This window comes from Corvus kubaryi, unplaced genomic scaffold (genome assembly GCF_017639235.1).
Source record: "Corvus kubaryi isolate FWS band 111438036 unplaced genomic scaffold, C.kubaryi_AGA036_p1.0 137, whole genome shotgun sequence".
In the NCBI taxonomy this organism is placed as follows: domain Eukaryota; kingdom Metazoa; phylum Chordata; class Aves; order Passeriformes; family Corvidae; genus Corvus; species Corvus kubaryi.
The window spans coordinates 31,562,820-31,579,276 of NW_024580671.1; the positions used below are offsets into that span (position 1 = coordinate 31,562,820).

The following is a 16,457-nucleotide window of genomic DNA, read 5'->3' on the forward strand; positions in this document are numbered from 1 at the left end:
AAAGTTACATACCCTGTGCATGTAAACAGCTGTGGTGAGCTCAATGCAGGTATTCATCCATGGGGTTGTGTTCTGTGTCCATGTTTGCCATTCTGGGGTGCTCATAAGGACAGTGGTTAGCTCTGCCTCAGGCACCGTGACTGAGCTTCATGGATTTCAGGCAGTGAGGTGGAAGTTGTCTTTCACATCTACAATTCCTACTTTGATCCACAGAGTTACAGTCCTTAGTATAAAAGATCACAAGCAGGCAAAAAAATTTCTCTTTGGGTAGGTAGTGCCACAATCTCATGGAGAGCTTGACTGTCAAGTCAAATGAAGAGCTGGACTTGGATCAAAGATGATCCCATTGTTCAAACATGGAGTATCAAAGACTGCCGAGTTTTTCTGCTTACTTGACTCCACTCTTCATGAGAAGACACCTGGTGTGTGGTTCCATCCCAGTATATATTCCACCTGCTACATCTCTGGCCTAATGTTAAAAGGGCAAAAAAAACCCATCAGGTTCATAAGCTGAGTGTTTTCAAGTCTTTTGCTACATTTGTTCAAATTTTTATTTGCTTTCTTGCTGTTTTCACATTAAATGGTGTATTCATTGTTCAAGTGAGCCTGGAGAAACTGGCAGGAAGAATACACAAACCTTGTGAGGAAACATGCCAGCTCTGGTGTACATTGGCTGTAGCTGTTCTTTTATTTGCTGCATCTCCAAAATGTATATCCTTTATGGTGAATATTTAACTTTGTAATATCACTTACACATTTTATCAGCCCTGCCCAGTGCACTTCTCATCTTAGGGTTTCAGTCTTGCCTGCACTGAACACTATTTGGCTGAAAGTGAAGGAAGGTTGGGCCTGGTACACTAATGCCACATGTTACTGTGGTATCTGGACACAACTGAACCCACCAGTGAAAGGCTAGCAGTTTTGTTAAAAAGCAGTAATGTAGCATCTGATCTGTTTCATTAGAGACAATTGAAAGCCAAAGCAGCCATCCCTGTGGACTCCAGTAGAGAATCTAGGGTTACTTTTCCCATTGATGTGAACGGCCCGTACCATCAGGCTTTTCTGAAAAAGCACTTGTACACTGGTTTTTATAAAAGTTAATTAAAAAATTATTCATAACTCATGTCATGAGATCTGTGGGGAGTAATTTGTGAGCACTTCAAAAATCAAGCAAATTGCCTGGATAAAGTGATCCAAAGAATGGTCTCTGCTTGGTGTGTGGTAAAAAGTGAGTCTGGCGGGGTTGGGAAAAACAAGGAGCACTTAATGCCAGAGGAGAGAGGTGGGAAGAGCTGAACTGTAGCAAGTACAAGGGGTAAAACGTCTCTGCCTGTGGGTAATAAAAGGCTGAAGTGAACTTGTTAAGCAGGTTCCCAGTTTTGTAAGCTCCTCAGAAGGGCAGAGAGGTGTGGTTGGGTAACAGGAATGCAGCTCAAGGAAGACGCTTCAAATAAATTGTTGGGTTGGATTTTCTGCTCAAATCTGCAATTGAGTACCAGCCTCTTGGGCTTTGCAGCCCAGACAAAGATTACTCCCTAAGGTGGTAGAAAAATAAGGATAATAACCCTAATAAGGATAAACTGACCTTTGAACCATCCTGGAGTGGGTGGGAGAAGTAGAGATATGAAGAAAGTTAAGTTCAGAAAGCAATCTCTTGTCAGGAATTTTGAGACTTCAAAGTGATACCTGAACAAGGGCGCTTTATGATACCATTGCCATGCAATGAATACATCTTTGTCTGCCTGTTGACATGTAAATCACTGGTAAGAAGGAAGCAATGCAAGTGATTCTTTTTATAATGTAAATCAACCTTTATTATATGTTAGGACCAGTGAGACGCCTAACAGCTCTGAGTTGCTGAGCAGCTCTTTCCCCTTCTGTGTCATCAGACAGCAAGCTGATCAAGTTCACTGATGCTGGAAAGAACACTCAAGTGTATTTTTTCCCCTAAATCTGCCCTTTTTGGAAATAAGGTTTCAGACCCTACAAAAAATATTTCTACAGGTAAATTAGTTCTTTACCGTTTGGATGGTGGGTGGTGGTCAAAGTTGTCCTGAATTTAATTCTCTGGTACTTCTGCCTTTCACATGTTCTGTTTAGAAAAAACTGAACCTTCATTTGAGCAGCTATTCCACAACAGGGAGGGTGGTCTCAGAGTCCCTGATTCATATGAAAGGGGGTGTCTAGTCTTACAATTAAAAGAAATGAAAAACATCAGGCCTCTTGGACCTCAGGCACCTGCCAACCTCCTCTGGGTGTTAAGTTGGAATGGCTACATGAGCCAAAAGGTCTTTCTTAGAGATCTTCCATGTTAGTCTGAAAGACTGAGCTCAACCCTGCCTCAAGGAGGGGTTTGGCTCCAAGAGAGGCAGCTCCACTCTTGGGCCTGTCTGCAGTCCCCAGATCACAGGGAGGTATTTTGGAACGAAGCAGCGTTTATCACTAAACGAAATGCTGCTTTGTGTTTCAGCCATTCAGGGCTCCTCTCCTCACCACTTCTGGAACATGTGATGTGCTCTAGGGAGTCCCCATAACGCATAAAATGTATAGGTGCTCCTACAGACCACATCATGTGCCTATCTAATTTATATTTGAAACCATGAGACAAATCCTCCCTTTGGTCTCCAGAGACAAAAATATGTGTAACAGTAAGGTCCACAGAAAGGGCACCAGGGTATGTCACTGCTTGTAAAACGCTGCACACTTCAGTTACACAACTCAGAAGGCTGGCTGGAGTTTTTATTAGAAATTTTATCTTAATGATGTTATGTAGATATATCAAACAAGCACTTTTTAGTGTCTCTTCTTTCCGTGATTAAGAATGTGTGAAGAATTTTTCCATCTGCTTCTTTGTCTACCTCCCCATTAACTCTGAGCATCAGAAGCAACCAGCACAAGGGAGCTCACTTGGAGCAGTCTCTGGGCCGGAATCTGTGGCGAGATGATAAATCTGTCCTGCACATTTGCTGGAAGTGGGGCTATCCATCATGTAGGCTCAGCATTCCTGCCTCTAAGCCAGGGCAAGACCGTACAAGTAACAAGGTACAATTGTGATTTCACATGAACAGGCTAGGAGGAGCCCACTGAGCTCCCATTTCAAGACTGATCTGAGGTTGATAGTGATGTGTTAGATTTACATAGATTTACACCGAAGTTGTTCCTTCCATCCTGAGTAAATCCCAAAGCCCCTAACTGCCATCCAGTACACAAACATTTTTGGGTGACTTTATACTGTGAGATGCTTTCCTAGTGCCACGGTGTAGAAATTTCAGGTGCAATTATCTTCCAGTTACATCAGAGAAAGTCTGAAGACCTTATGGCAAATGCTTTTTTTTTTTTTTTTTACTTTAAACAGTATGTCTTAAACTGTTTCCCAGAATCACCGTGGGCACTGATCTGATAAGCTGCTGCCTCTACTGTGGAATAAAATTTGTGAACAGACAGAAAGCTCTTTATTGTGGATTTTTCCATGAAGATGTTGTTTATGTGACCAAGAAGTTGAGGTGAGCAGTGAAAGATTAGCTGCTATATATAAGTAGCTGTTTATTTTCTTTTTATATCTACACTTACAAATATATACTGCTACTTTGCAAATAAGTGCCTGTACCTAAGACACAAAAACCTGAATTTCCTAGAACTGAATGTACTCCAAATCAAGACCAGGTTGGATGGGACTCCGAGCAACCTGGTCTAGTGGAAAGTGTCCCTGCTCACAGCAGAGAGGTTGGAATGAGATGATCTTTCCAACCCAACCATTCTACAACCATTCTTTGATCTGTTTATCATTCCATAAGCCTTTAGGGATAGGAAAAAAAAGCCATCAGGAAATCCATATGGATTTCAGTTCATTGACTTGAACTCTTTGGTAACAATAAGAGGTATGCATACCTCGTAGAATTGCTTGTTAAGGAATAAGTATTCTCTTAAAGTTTAGTTTGGGAGAATCTGTGCATTTTCTTTCACAGAATCACAGAATGGTTTGGGTGGGAAAGGATCTTAAAGATACATAACAGAGGCTATGTCAAAACTTATACCAAAAAAGCCCTTACTCAAAACCAAACTAGTTCCAGAATCACCTGTGAAACCATTGGAATCTCCTGTTGGAAGACCGTAGAATTTCCAAGCTGATACTAATGACAGGATGGGGTATGGGGCTATTTAGAGCCCAGGCAGGCACAGCTCAACGGGAAATGTGGCTGCTCTAAGTCCTTGTCATAGCAAATAGATATTGATTCCTGTGCCTGCTGAAGCAAAGACTTGCAGGTCCTTCTCTCCAAGATGTTTGGAGTGGCTTGCAGCTGGAGCATCAACAAGCAGAAAAGATGGTGATTTCCAGGCACAGCCCACAGAAAGGGCCCTTCTCCCACGGTCTTCCTTTCCTCAAGGACGGGAGCAGCCACAGCCTTGCTGTAGCAGCTGCAGTAGATCTGCTGGGATAGAAGGTTTAGACTCTGTATTGTATTTTTTAAAATGCAGCCAGGATATAGTGGACAAACTCTGGAGGGATTTAAGTGAAGGTGGATCTAATGGTAGTGGATTCTAAGGGAAATGAAAAAATGACTACTTGTTTAAGTATCTGCACAGATCTGTGCAAAGCAGCAGGGAATTCAGGTATCTCAAATTGCAGTGAGGAGGCTGTTAACCTGTAAAAAATCCAGAGCTGCAAACCAGCAGCTTCATTTGAAGAAAATTAGTATCTTAATTGTTACTGAAATAAGAAAATGGATAAGACTTTTATCCATCTCCTCCATATGTAAGGGAAGACAGTTTTGCTCAGCTTGCATCCTCTTGCTTTCATAGTGATTTTAGTCATTATGTATCTTTGGTATTGAAAAATTCTAAAGATCTTTCAAATAGTCAAATTGGTTTTGGGTGCTATGAGGACAACAGCTAAGCAAATTGCCTTTTCAACTGCAAGCAGGTATCATTCAAAACTGTGCATATCAAGACTTTCCAAGTTTGCTCCATTGTTGTGATTGTTATTACACTTCAAAAAAGAAATATTGGAGCTGGGGTGTTTCACATGTTAAACACAAGTGAGGAAACCAGTTGTAAAGACTAAAGAGCTGTTATAGCAGTAATCTGTAGCTGTTTGAAAAAACATTAAACAAGAAACAAGTACTGTAGGTCCTCCCCGAAGTGTAAACTCCTTTTTGTGGTTTTTATGGATTCTATAAAATGTTGGCAGATTAACAGGGTAATAAAAACCATGAGTGTCCCCAGTTGTCTGCTCTGCCACTCTGCCAAATGTCTAACCCACCAACCCTGAGCAGTCAGCAGAGACATCTGCTGCTTCTGAGGGGAAAAAAGGCTTCTTAGGATAACCACCGCCTTGGTCACAGATTTGATCAAAGATGCACACTCCATTGCTCAGCCGTGGGGACACTGTCCCTTGCAAAGGACAATGGCAGAAGGGGACAGTTCTTATCACCCTGCAGCAAGGCTTGTCATGCTGTCAGCAGCTCCCAGTTCTGAGCCAAGTTAGTCCCCAGTGTCTCATTTAGTTCAATTGTTTGGGTGGTAATTGCAGAAGTATTTGGATATGTCACTGGTTGGTCTGAAAACCCTGACTATGGAAAATGAGGCTCTTCTAAAATAAATCACATGATGAGAACACCTTTGTCAGTACATTTCTGTGCACACAAGGCTAGTTTTCACCTCCACTTCCAAAGATGAATTAACTAACTTTCAGTGAGTTTGAAGAAAAAATGAACAGCATTAAAAATTACAGTTAGCTAATTTTGCAGACAAAAACCAGCATAAAGATGTCTAAGTGTTATCGAATGTTTTCAATTTACACTTGGCACAATTATTTCCATGCTTGACTTAAGAACTGAGCAGATGCCAAACCAAGGAAGTAAGCACATGGAGAACAAACCGTTGGAATTATAAAGAGATTAAATAACATTTCTGGAAGCTGTTTTTCTATTTAAAGACCTGAGTAGGGCTACAAAGCATCACTTTGGTAGGCAGCTAAGAGCATAAAGCCAAAATACCTGTGTACAACATTTACATTCAGCTTTTTATTTTATAAGGGCTGTCTGAAATGATTCTAAGTTTAGGTGAATGTATACACTAACTTGTTTAAGTAAGTGTTTTGATTAATAACCATTTAGATCAGTATTTCATAATTATCCTAATTAAAATGGCAATGCATTTGTAATAAGCAAGCTAATAACATGGGAAGCTTATTTTTAATGCATGTTGGATACTGGACTGCTTTGTGCCTGACATCTTTACTGTTATGGTTTTGCCTCATTTCAGTTTCCATGGTCTAGAAAGCCTTTGTGGATTTCCCTAACTGCATATAAAATTATAGACAAAAGCACATTAATATAATTTCCATAATCAGTTTAAAGGCTTCTGCTGAAAGATGAGCTCTCTGTTCTCTGTGTGTGGGGTGCTGCCAACACCCCTCAAGGACTGACCCCCACTAAGACTCCCAGTTCACACAGCTATCTCTCTGCAGCGGACTGGAGTTGTGACATGAGACTCTACTGTATTTCTCTGTAGTAGTTTGGTTTGGGGGAAGTGTTTTGACAATGTTTCTCGAGATGGTATCATTTCATTATAAGCATATGTATTTCACTCATTTCAGTTAATATCAGAACAAATTTGTGATTCTAACCTGTACTTTACACAAGGTATACTGCTTGTATTTACACCCTCTTTGTTAAAGATGCTCTTTATTCTGAAGTGGTTTTTGTGTTTCTTATCTTGTCTGTCTCATTCAGGAGTGTCTGCCTGGGGTGTGTTTGCCAGCAGCAAGAGGTTTAATTAAAGTAAAAACAGGTAGTAAGGAAGACACCCTGAAATTTAGTTTTAATATTCTGGAATGCATGCTCACCATAGGTATGGTGGAACACTTTAATGTATCTGTGTGATTGGTGACAAAACAAGTGACAGGGACAACACCCCTCCCTCTAATGCTCGTACAGCAGCATGACTGGGAGCTGAAGCAGAGCTGGCTTCTGAATTTCATGCACCCTGCAATTTTCTCTGCTGACAAATGGGTATGAGATAGCAGCAGCAAACCTCCAAACATTAGTCACACTGCTTTCCAACAAGCAACAATTACATGTAATAGGTACTCTGTCATCTTGCTCCAGCTGAATTCTATAAAGAATTCACTAATAAAAACTTGGCTTATGCTTACAAGCACAATCTGCTACTTCAGAAAGCATAGGAAACAACTTCAGCTTGACCTGAGTTTAGTAGCGTATTGTCAGCTGCTAAAGTTTGCTGCACATTTTTAAGTTTATTTGTCAGTTTTTAAATCTAGTGTTGGGCTATGAGTTCTCCTTTCACAGTTTTATCTCTGTACCTACTTTTGTATTTCTGGGTTGCATTACGATTCAATGCATTTTTTAGACATCCAAGCATATCCAATACAAAGTTCAGAAATATAAATTGTCTTAATTATTAACATTGATATAAGTGCACATAGCAAGATATTCAGCTATTTATACAGCTATCCAGCCTTATTAGCCTAATAAGTCTTGCTGAGCCTGCTGCATGGAGAAAAGTAATGTACTCCTAGGTGACTGGCATTTCACAGAGGTTGTGGTGAAGTTCCTTGAACCAAAACCAAGCCCTAGGATTCACTCCAGTTAAAGAACAAAGAAACACTGCTCTTCTGTTTCTCAAAGCCCCCAAAAGCGAGAGGTGAAAATATGGTTGTGACTTACCTGAAGTTTGAATGAACTTAATATACTGTTGACTTGGTATCAATACCAGCATAAAAGGAAGATGAACTTGGTTGTAAAGCCTGTGAAGTTCAGACAGTGCCATGAGGTGCCTCAAATTCTCACTCTAGTCACCACAATCCAGTTTCCATTAGGGACTGGTATATAGGGATACCAATGGCCTTGTGCGCATTTCATGGCACCTGTAACATCAACTGAGACAAAATCATTGATTTTGACTAAGGTGGATGGGTCACCTTTACTTAACCTGGAAAAGAGACATGTCTATTAAAATGCACAGGTTTTTCTCATCCACTGATACAAATAAAACATTTCTGAGGGAGCAGAAAATGACCTTCATACTCATAAGCCCACTCTAGTTTACCAGCTTATGTACATACGGGTAGATTTGTACCTGGATTTCAGTCTGGGATTGAATGTGAGTTGAGTTTGCTCAAATACCTGCTGTGAAATGTTCTTCCTTTGATGTAGATGCCATTTTCCCCATCAGGCCCAGAAATACAGTTTGAGGATTCTCTCTCACACTCTCACAGTAGCGGAACTTGAAACATCTGAGGAAAAAGCAGAGTTGTCTGGATACAGAAAATTTATTCTTTGCTGCTGTTGAGATCAACACTGAACTGCATTCAGCCTGGTTTGTAATTTCAAAAGAAAATGAAACAAAGGAGGAGATAACCCAAGGGCTAGGAGCTTATTCTGAGGCTGATCAGTGGCAGCTCAAATGAAAATGGTCTGCGGAGCAAAAAAATCTAAACTTAAAACCTTGTTTGCCTGCTGATACATCGCGTACAGAACTTCTCAGAGCAACTTGATCTGGCTGCCATCTGCCAGGTTCGGTTTAATGTGGCAGCGACTCTGTTCCTCCCGCTGCAACCAGGAGACCTCAGGTGTGACTGACCAGAGCGGGAGCCCGGCAATGCGAACACTCCAGGAAACTTCTGTTCATTTCCGCGACGCTTCCTGCTGACACCAGGACTTGGGGGAATTTCAGTCTGCTCCTGAACCGCGGCTATGGCAACTTTAGACGCCAAAGGCACGGCTGGGGGCTCCTACTTGGCACACTGAGCTCAAATCCCTTCCCTGAGGCAGGGCGGTCAGTGATCCCGCTGGTGACAGACACCCGACTGTCCCGGCGGGATGGCATCGGCCCCTCGCACAGCCGCTGACCCCCGCAGCCTCTGCCTTCCTCCCAGCAGGCCCTCCGCTTCCAGGCTTTATGTGACTCCCTCCGAGGATGCGGGAGAGTGTGGAAAACTCGGGCTCAGGCCGTTACAGAGCGCGCCCATCGAACAACGCCCTCGTCCCCGGGACATCCCGAGGGACCGGTGTATCGCCTCCCGGGGTACATCCACCGGGAACGGCGCTAGTCCAGACTTCCCTTATTCCCAAACAAACGCCCTTCCCAGGAACAGCCCGCGGGGCTGCCGGGATCCCGTCAGCCGGTCCCAGAGAGGAGAAGCCCAAACCCTGAGGCATTACCGAAACCCCCGGGATGCACCGGGATCCAAACCTTCTTTATTCCCAAACAAACGCCTTTCTCAGGAGCGCCACCTCTCCCCCGCTCCGCTCCCCGCTGCGCTCCCACCACGTCCCCGCTCCCGCTCCCGCCCCGACAGCGCCCCCGCCCACTCGCGCCGTGCGCACTCAGCCGAGCCACCGCCCCCAATCCCCTGAGAGCCCGCCCCCTCTCCCCGCCCTGCGACTGGCTACTCCCGCTGTCAGTCCGGAGCCCCCCCTGCCCATTGGGCGAGGTGAGGGCGCTGCCCCGCCCCTCGGCGCTGTCGGTTGGGGCGAGCCGAGAGTAAATAGACTCCGGAGCCCAAGATGGCGGAGCTGCCCAGTCCCGGTCGTGGCGCGGCGCCTCCCGAGCAGGAGCCGCTCGGCGCCAGGGCGGCCCCGGACGCCAAAGGTTCCCGCGGATCCCAGCCGGCCGCCAAGAAGGTGAAGGGAGCCGAGGAGCGGAGCCTGAAGGGCGCTAAGCGCGTCAACGGTGAAGGGGGCGGCGGTGGCGGGAGCGCCAAGCAGCCGCTGCCCGCGGTCGTGCCGAGCTACAGCGGCCCTGCGCCGTGGGGCTTCGCCACGCTGCCCTCGGGCCCCTCGGCGGGCACGGGGGGCTTCGCCTTCCCTTCCCCGCTGTCCCGGAAGCTGCTGCCGCCCGCGGTGCTGCTGCCGCCGTCCGCCTCCCCCTCCTCGTCCCGCCCGCAGCACCAGCACCGCCACCACCGGCACCGCCTGGCGCTGGCGGCCGAGGCGGGAGGCGGAGGCAGCGGCGGCAGCGCCAAGCCCAAGAGACCCAAGGAAAAGCGGGACAAGGAGAGGAGGAAGCACGGGGCGCTGCCCGTGGTGGCGGCGGCGGGAGATGGCGGCGGGGCCCTGAGCCGGGAGGAGAACGGGGAGGTGAAGCTGCTGTTCCCGAAAGGTGAGCGGCGGGGCAGCGCCGGCAGCGGGGGGCTGGAAGGGGCAGCGAGCGCAGGGGGCTCGGTGGAGCTGCCCGGCGGCAGCGGGAGGTGGCTGTGACCCGGGCCGGGGGCTGCGGGCAGTGCTGCAGCCGGTCACACACCGTCGGCGTTGTGTAAGTTCGTGGGGAAGGCAGCGGCGGCTCAGTCCGCCGTCAATCCTGTCAAAAAAGGGGGTGTGGAATTAGCGATGGCGTCAGCCAGAAGCTGCCAGAGGTCCTAGGTTTTGTTACCTATTAGGGAAATGAGGATGCCCAGTAATTTATTAGAAATGTGCGAACAAAACTGAATTGGGGAACAACGGAAAACACGTTTCAAAAAATCACCCTAATTTAGAAATTAAACCGTGAATGATCTCGTTTCTTAGGTTATTATTTTTTACAGGCTAAGTCACTGAGTACTAGAGAGCATGCAGTTAAAATTTAGATACTTAGACTTTTGGAATCTCATGTAGTTGCTGCTTCAATCTTTTTATTTCTTGAAGATCACATCTGCCAAGGAATGCTCGAAGCCTTCAGGATAAGGGATGGAGTGCTGGGTTAGTTCATTAGTGAGGCTGGACAAAAATGGCCATACGAGGTAGGACAAGATGTCAGGCAAGAGTCTTGCTTGGATTCCTGCTGTGATCAACAGTAAATCTTGGGAACTAAAAGACAATACATGACTATATGAAGACAGTACAAGAATACATGCTTTTATTTCTTGCATGTCCTTTCCTAGTCTCCAGTGACCTTAAACCAGATGTTGATGCTTTTAGATTTACATTGAAATATGAGGAATTTGAAACGTGCACTCCATTACCTAGTTTAATCAAGTTTCCTTTCTTTTAATGGAAAGATAAATTACAGCTGTTGTGTAAATTTAGGTTACTTTGATTGTGGCCTGTACCTGTAATTACAGGATCAGCCAAGCTTGTAGAGAAATATCAATATGCCTTTTTGTCTATTGATTATGTTGTCTGGCTACCTTACTGCATTTTCCACTAATTTCCATGAATATCTTAGTGTATGATTCACTTCCCGTTGAGGGTTTTTTTTGTTTTTAAATTTTGTACAAGTGGGTTTTAAGTATGTAATTTCAGAGCTTTCAAGGGTTCCATTTTTCCCCCTTTCTCCTGTCCAAAAGGTGACTTGGAAAAAGTCTTTAGAATGATGCTCAGTACCCATTTAATGTTGGTGAAATCATCTTGTCTTCAAGGATAGCTGCTAAGAAACTCACCCAATAGCCTCCTAGCAAAGCTATGTAATTAATAATCATACTTGCTCAGATTGCCATAGTGTCCTACTAGTGTTGAAGAGTCATGTTAGTAAATCTTGGAACAATATTACAATAACAAGATGAAATATTATTTCACATTGGTAAAAGAAATTGACACTGATAGTGTTAACTGAATAATTGATGTGATTTGTCTCTAAAGAGGAGATTCTGCACCTTGTATGTGGAAAAGATACTTTTCTCAGAGCTTATATACTGACAGGCACAAATTCTTTATTTTTTTGGTTGCTGGGTGCTCAGAACAGATTCTTTTACCTCACATTTATTCCTTAAAAACTTACGTAGATGCAACAAATAAATTTTCAAAGGCAAATGATGCCTGTGTGGCCCCCGAGTCTACAGATTTCTGTTTAGAGGAAGTAATTTCTAAAGCTAAAATTTCGTGGCATAATTTCCTATATAAAAGAAGAACTTTATTTTAATTAAACTGTATGTTTTTACAAAGAAGGCTGTGAGAAAGTGAGTCTTCTGCTGAGAGCTGCCAGCTTTTCAAAAGTTCAGTATTTGACTGTAGATTAAAGAACAGGTTTGTGCTGTTAATCCTGTGAATAATTTTCTTTGCAGAGAGGAAAGGGAAAAATGCAGTTATGATGCAGGGAGAAAAGAATGGCTGGGGGGCAGGCACGTAGAATCCTACGTACAGAGGAGAGCTAAGAATGACATTAAGGTGGGTGGGTGGAATAGTCAGGACTTGTGCATTAGGAGTGCTGAAGCTATGGCACAGACTGGAAAAAGATACCAGAGGGACTGTGGTTGCAGCATATAATGAGTGAATGTGGAAGGAATTTGAAATACTGACATGAAAAGAAAATAGCAGGCAAAAGCAGTATGGAGGTGATTCTGGTCTTGTTTTGGGGCAAAATATATTATACTTAGGTGCTGTAGAAAAGGCCAGGAAGGTTAGAGGACAGTAGAATAGGAGGAGAATGAAAATTTTAGGCAGCCTGCAGATAGGACATTGGTGAATTTGGAGGATTTTGGGTAATTATAAAAATCTGAAAAGCTTGCACACACAGAATATATGAGGGGTGGGGAAGTAGGAATAAAATATGCTCCTTTAGGTGTAATGAGGTGAGTTTGTGGAAGCTGTCATTAGTGCATTCTAAAAATCAACCTCGTGCAGGCAAGTGCAGCCTCTTGTTCCTGGAGTCTGCAGTTAGACAACCTTTTTGCTTTTGGTGCAGTGGGAAAGGAGCAACAATGTGGAGTTGATGGTATTGATCGTTTTTCTCTCCTAGCATTCAGAACTGATACACATAACAGTGCTGCACCTGCCAGAAGAAAAATTGTGCCAGTGGAGAGACTAGAGGTGTAGAGGCAGAAATACCAAGAGATAAGCAGGTGGAATAGGTGAGAGTTCCTTGATTGTTTTGAGGCTCTGAAAATGGAAGAAGTCCATCCTCCTCTTTGCAGCCAAAATGTAGATTCATTGCAGGGGGGTACGTGGGATGGAATGGAATTCCCAGTTACGCCAGTGCCTGTGAATGAGGAGGGGTCTTGTTTCTGGTCAGTGAGCTGTGTGCTCTGCTACACAGAGCTCTAAGGGTGTGAGGAGAAAAAGTTTTACCTTTGTGAGAGAGACTGATGGCCTGCACAGATCTCAGTACTGGAAAAAACGAGGAGTAAAGCTAGGGCAATCAGAAGAAGAATGGCAAAATTTGTCTCATGAGATTGCTGGGACTGTGGTATAGACAAGATAATACAGGGAATCAGGTTATGCAATGATATGGAGTGAGTGAATGTGAGATCTGGCCTTGAGAATAGTACCAATTGCATTTTCCTAATTTTAGTTTAATTACTGTAATGATAAGGGATATTGACACTGAGGAGGAAACTGAGATTTTTCACCTTGCATTCAGAAAAGCTGATAATAGGAGCTCATGTGTGTCCTTCACTTGCAGTAGTAATTACGTTGTAAGAGAGCCTAGTTCTGAGGCACCTTTCTTTCCTAAGTGATAGGAAGATGTTAAGCTTGGTAATAGCCAAGATGGATGGTGTGTTTAAGCTTTTCAAAAATTTTTATGTTTTTTTCAAGTCTTTGTTTAAAGACTTCTCTGGTCTTTTAACTAATTGCAAAGAGTTTTAAGTTGCAGAGTCATAACCAGGCCTTACAGCTTGTGATTCCATTAAATGAATGGAGTTCAGTGAACCCTTCAGAGATGATCTACCATGCAGAGAACTTGAAAGAACCTTTTGCCGGATGAATGATTTGTTCTGCAGATAACGAGGTTTAGGCTGTTTAAAATAAGCTCAAATTTCATTTGTCACGTACATTCTGATAGTGGAACTAAAGTTGTGCAGTGTTTTTGTTTTTAAGACACGGTGTCAGTCTGACAGAAGCGGTTGCTGTTCGTGCTATGACTCTGCTGATTCAGTTAGTCATTTAGCTGATACTCTGCTCTAGCAGTTCATAGTTGAAATTGTTTTCATAACAGTGCAAAGCTCAGCTCAGCCACTCCCCTCTTAATTAGACAATGCCTGTCCAAAAGCTTTTGGTTGTGGTCCCTATACTTGTGGTAAGGTGTAATCCAGTTGCACGATCAATCTTTTCTGTTTTTCTTGTCGTTTCTGTGTACAATTTCCCTTTTCCTCCTCCCCTTTTTTTTTCCCCAATGATCCGTTTGCTGATAAGATCGCCTCAATGTGCAAGCAGTTGCAAAATGAGATTGACATCTTTTGACTTGCAACTGGGGATTCCCCATATGAGCAGGAAAGCTGAAAATGGTGCTGTAGCTCTTGCTTTTAATATTAGTCTATTCTTTTTTAACTCTCCTTCCTCCCCCACCCCCCCTTTCTTTCTGCTGCTGTCTTTGAAGGATAGATAAGATTAGATTTCAGATGAGCTTTTAGCAGTGATTCTTCTGGTAACTGTTACCTTGTATTGTATGACCTTTCTGGGATTTTAGCTTTCAAGAAGTTAGACTTTTCAGTCTTAATAATTTTGGTTTGCATCCAGTGGGATGCTAATTTTGTAGTCTCTGTTACCAAAGTAGGTTGTAGAAAGTTTTGGATCTTCTTTTTCCCTTCCTTAGAACTGAGGCCATGCATCTTCCTTGTTAGGTTGTCGTTTTTTTTTCTTTTTCTTCTGCTAAACATTTCCTCCTTCTGTTAACTTCTATTTACTTTCTTTTTTTTATTTTTCTTGTACTATGTGGCTTGACTCATTTCCCCCTCCTCTCTGCTGAACTGTTTAAATTCAGCAGTCATTTTCATGCTTATGAGGTCTCTTGGTCACTCTTGTCTGAATTCTTCAATATATTTCTATTTAGATACCCTACTGTAAGCAGCAATGTCTATCTAGTAAGTGTTTAGGGTTTTAAGTGTTGTGTTCAGGAGGAAGAATGACTTCTCAAATTTCTTTTGATGCTTTGAGATTTACATGCAGCTCAGTTTTCAGAGACAGTAGTGACATTAATGTAAATATGCAACGTTGGGATAATTTGGAGCAGTGCATCTTTTTCTTGAGGGACCCTGGCCCCTTTTTGATAAGCTGATGCTTGCTAGGCAGAACAAAATCTTCCTAAGCTGGAAAACCATGCCCTTCCTGTACCGCAGAATCCAGCTTTGTGTGTAATTTATGCAGCAGAAACTTACTCTGATTTTAGAATACCAAATAATTTTTCTTAGTTGACACAAGATCAGGAGGCTGAAGCATTTGATCTGAAACCTCTTGTAGAGGCCTTGTTTGCAGCTGTCACATTCTCTGTTACTGATTTCTGATGCAACTCCCTAGTGCTTGTGCTCAAACTTGGCTCATTCAGTTCTGCATGTAGGAGATCTCCTTAGAAGTGCGAAGCTTAAAGGAACTGGGAACTGTAAAGATTATATTTAAGTTTTTTGGAAGTGTTTTAATTCTGAAAGGGATCTGTCTCCCTTTCCATTCACTGAAGAGCTTGGGGAAGTGTTCTTGCCTGATAAAGGGATTTCTTTAGTCATAACTTGTATTCTAAACTTAAATTACTGAAAGGAGTGCCAGTCAGATATTCCTGGTTGTTGGGATGTGAAAACGATCCCTTTTTTGATGATTTTTTTGTCATGGAAATACTATATGGGTTTGTCCATGTTCGTTAAGTTGGAAAACCTGCTCTCCAGTGTACATTGTAGGATTTAATAAGTGCAGGTGTCAAAGCTCTTTACATGGTGATATTAAATATACTTCATGATACCTGCATAACCAGTTAAATATGGCTTCTTGAGGTTTTATTTATGGGTGCTTGTTTAAAGTGAGGAGAGTGCCAATGGAAGGGATGGTGACTGGTGTTCTTGTATGCTCTTCCTTATCCCTGCTTCCTTTCAGTTACACTGCTGGTGGTGTCATCCATATTGATGGTGTCCCTTAGCAGTAGTCTGTAAATATTTTGCCTCATGTGCAGTGACAGCCCTTAAATCAAACGAAGGAGAGAGGCAGAATACTTTGAACATAGTCTATGACTGACTACTAATGTGAGTTACCATCTGGAAAATTGATGCAAAGCAGCTGCAGCTTTTGGCATCTGACAGGGTTGTTCAGCTCTCCTCTTTCAGTGCTGAAATGGACTTGCTTGTTTGAGCTCCTGCATGGGCTTCAAGGTGCAAATTTCCCAAGTGACAGCTACCAAGTTGCATATAGTCCATCCACTAAAGAGCACTTCCTACTTGACTCATTCTCTATGCTCTTGGTTTACCCTTTTGTCTGTAGAAAGCTTGCAGCAGAGGCAAAGATCTGGTTAAATGTGTGTATCCATTTCTTTTGTTTATGTACTTAACCTACCATCCAGAAAAAGTAGCTTTGGAATTAAAGGAGGAAGTATGCATATCATTCTTAATCAATTCAGTTCATTGTGTAGAATCGTTGTAAAGTGAAAATATTTTTCAGATACCCTTTAGAAAGGTGAGATGGAGCACATCATAATAAAATTCTTCCTTGTCTGTATGTAGCATTTCTTTAATATACTGCTGTTGCAGCATTTCTTTTGTGTGTGGGTGTACTGTTTCTGTGACATGCAAAGCAAAGAATGTGGACTTTGTGGTGACACTCTTT

General features: G+C 43.2%; 1 protein-coding gene and 1 long non-coding RNA gene across 5 annotated transcripts in view; one reads left to right on the plus strand and one right to left on the minus strand.

Moving 5' to 3' along the window:
- Nucleotides 1-3,511: 3,511 nt before the first annotated feature.
- On the minus strand, nucleotides 3,512-9,301 carry LOC121659845. 3 transcript variants are annotated; one of them, XR_006014479.1, is made up of 4 exons: nucleotides 9,217-9,301; nucleotides 8,148-8,257; nucleotides 7,689-7,900; nucleotides 3,512-4,427 (listed from the first exon to the last, which is right to left on the minus strand). It is a non-coding gene; the product is annotated as an uncharacterized LOC121659845 (long non-coding RNA). The 3 variants fall into 3 exon arrangements; XR_006014477.1 differs by having other exon boundaries at nucleotides 9,186-9,288; XR_006014478.1 differs by having other exon boundaries at nucleotides 3,512-4,430; nucleotides 9,186-9,288.
- Nucleotides 9,302-9,491: 190 nt separating this feature from the next.
- RSBN1L (round spermatid basic protein 1 like) overlaps nucleotides 9,492-16,457 on the plus strand; it is a 46,661-nt gene continuing 39,695 nt past the window's right edge. For both annotated transcript variants that reach the window (XM_042018440.1, XM_042018441.1), the window contains exon 1: nucleotides 9,492-10,125. In XM_042018440.1, coding sequence (XP_041874374.1) covers nucleotides 9,531-10,125 — 595 coding nt within the window. In that variant the 5' untranslated portion in view covers nucleotides 9,492-9,530. The remainder of the gene's footprint in view (nucleotides 10,126-16,457) is intronic.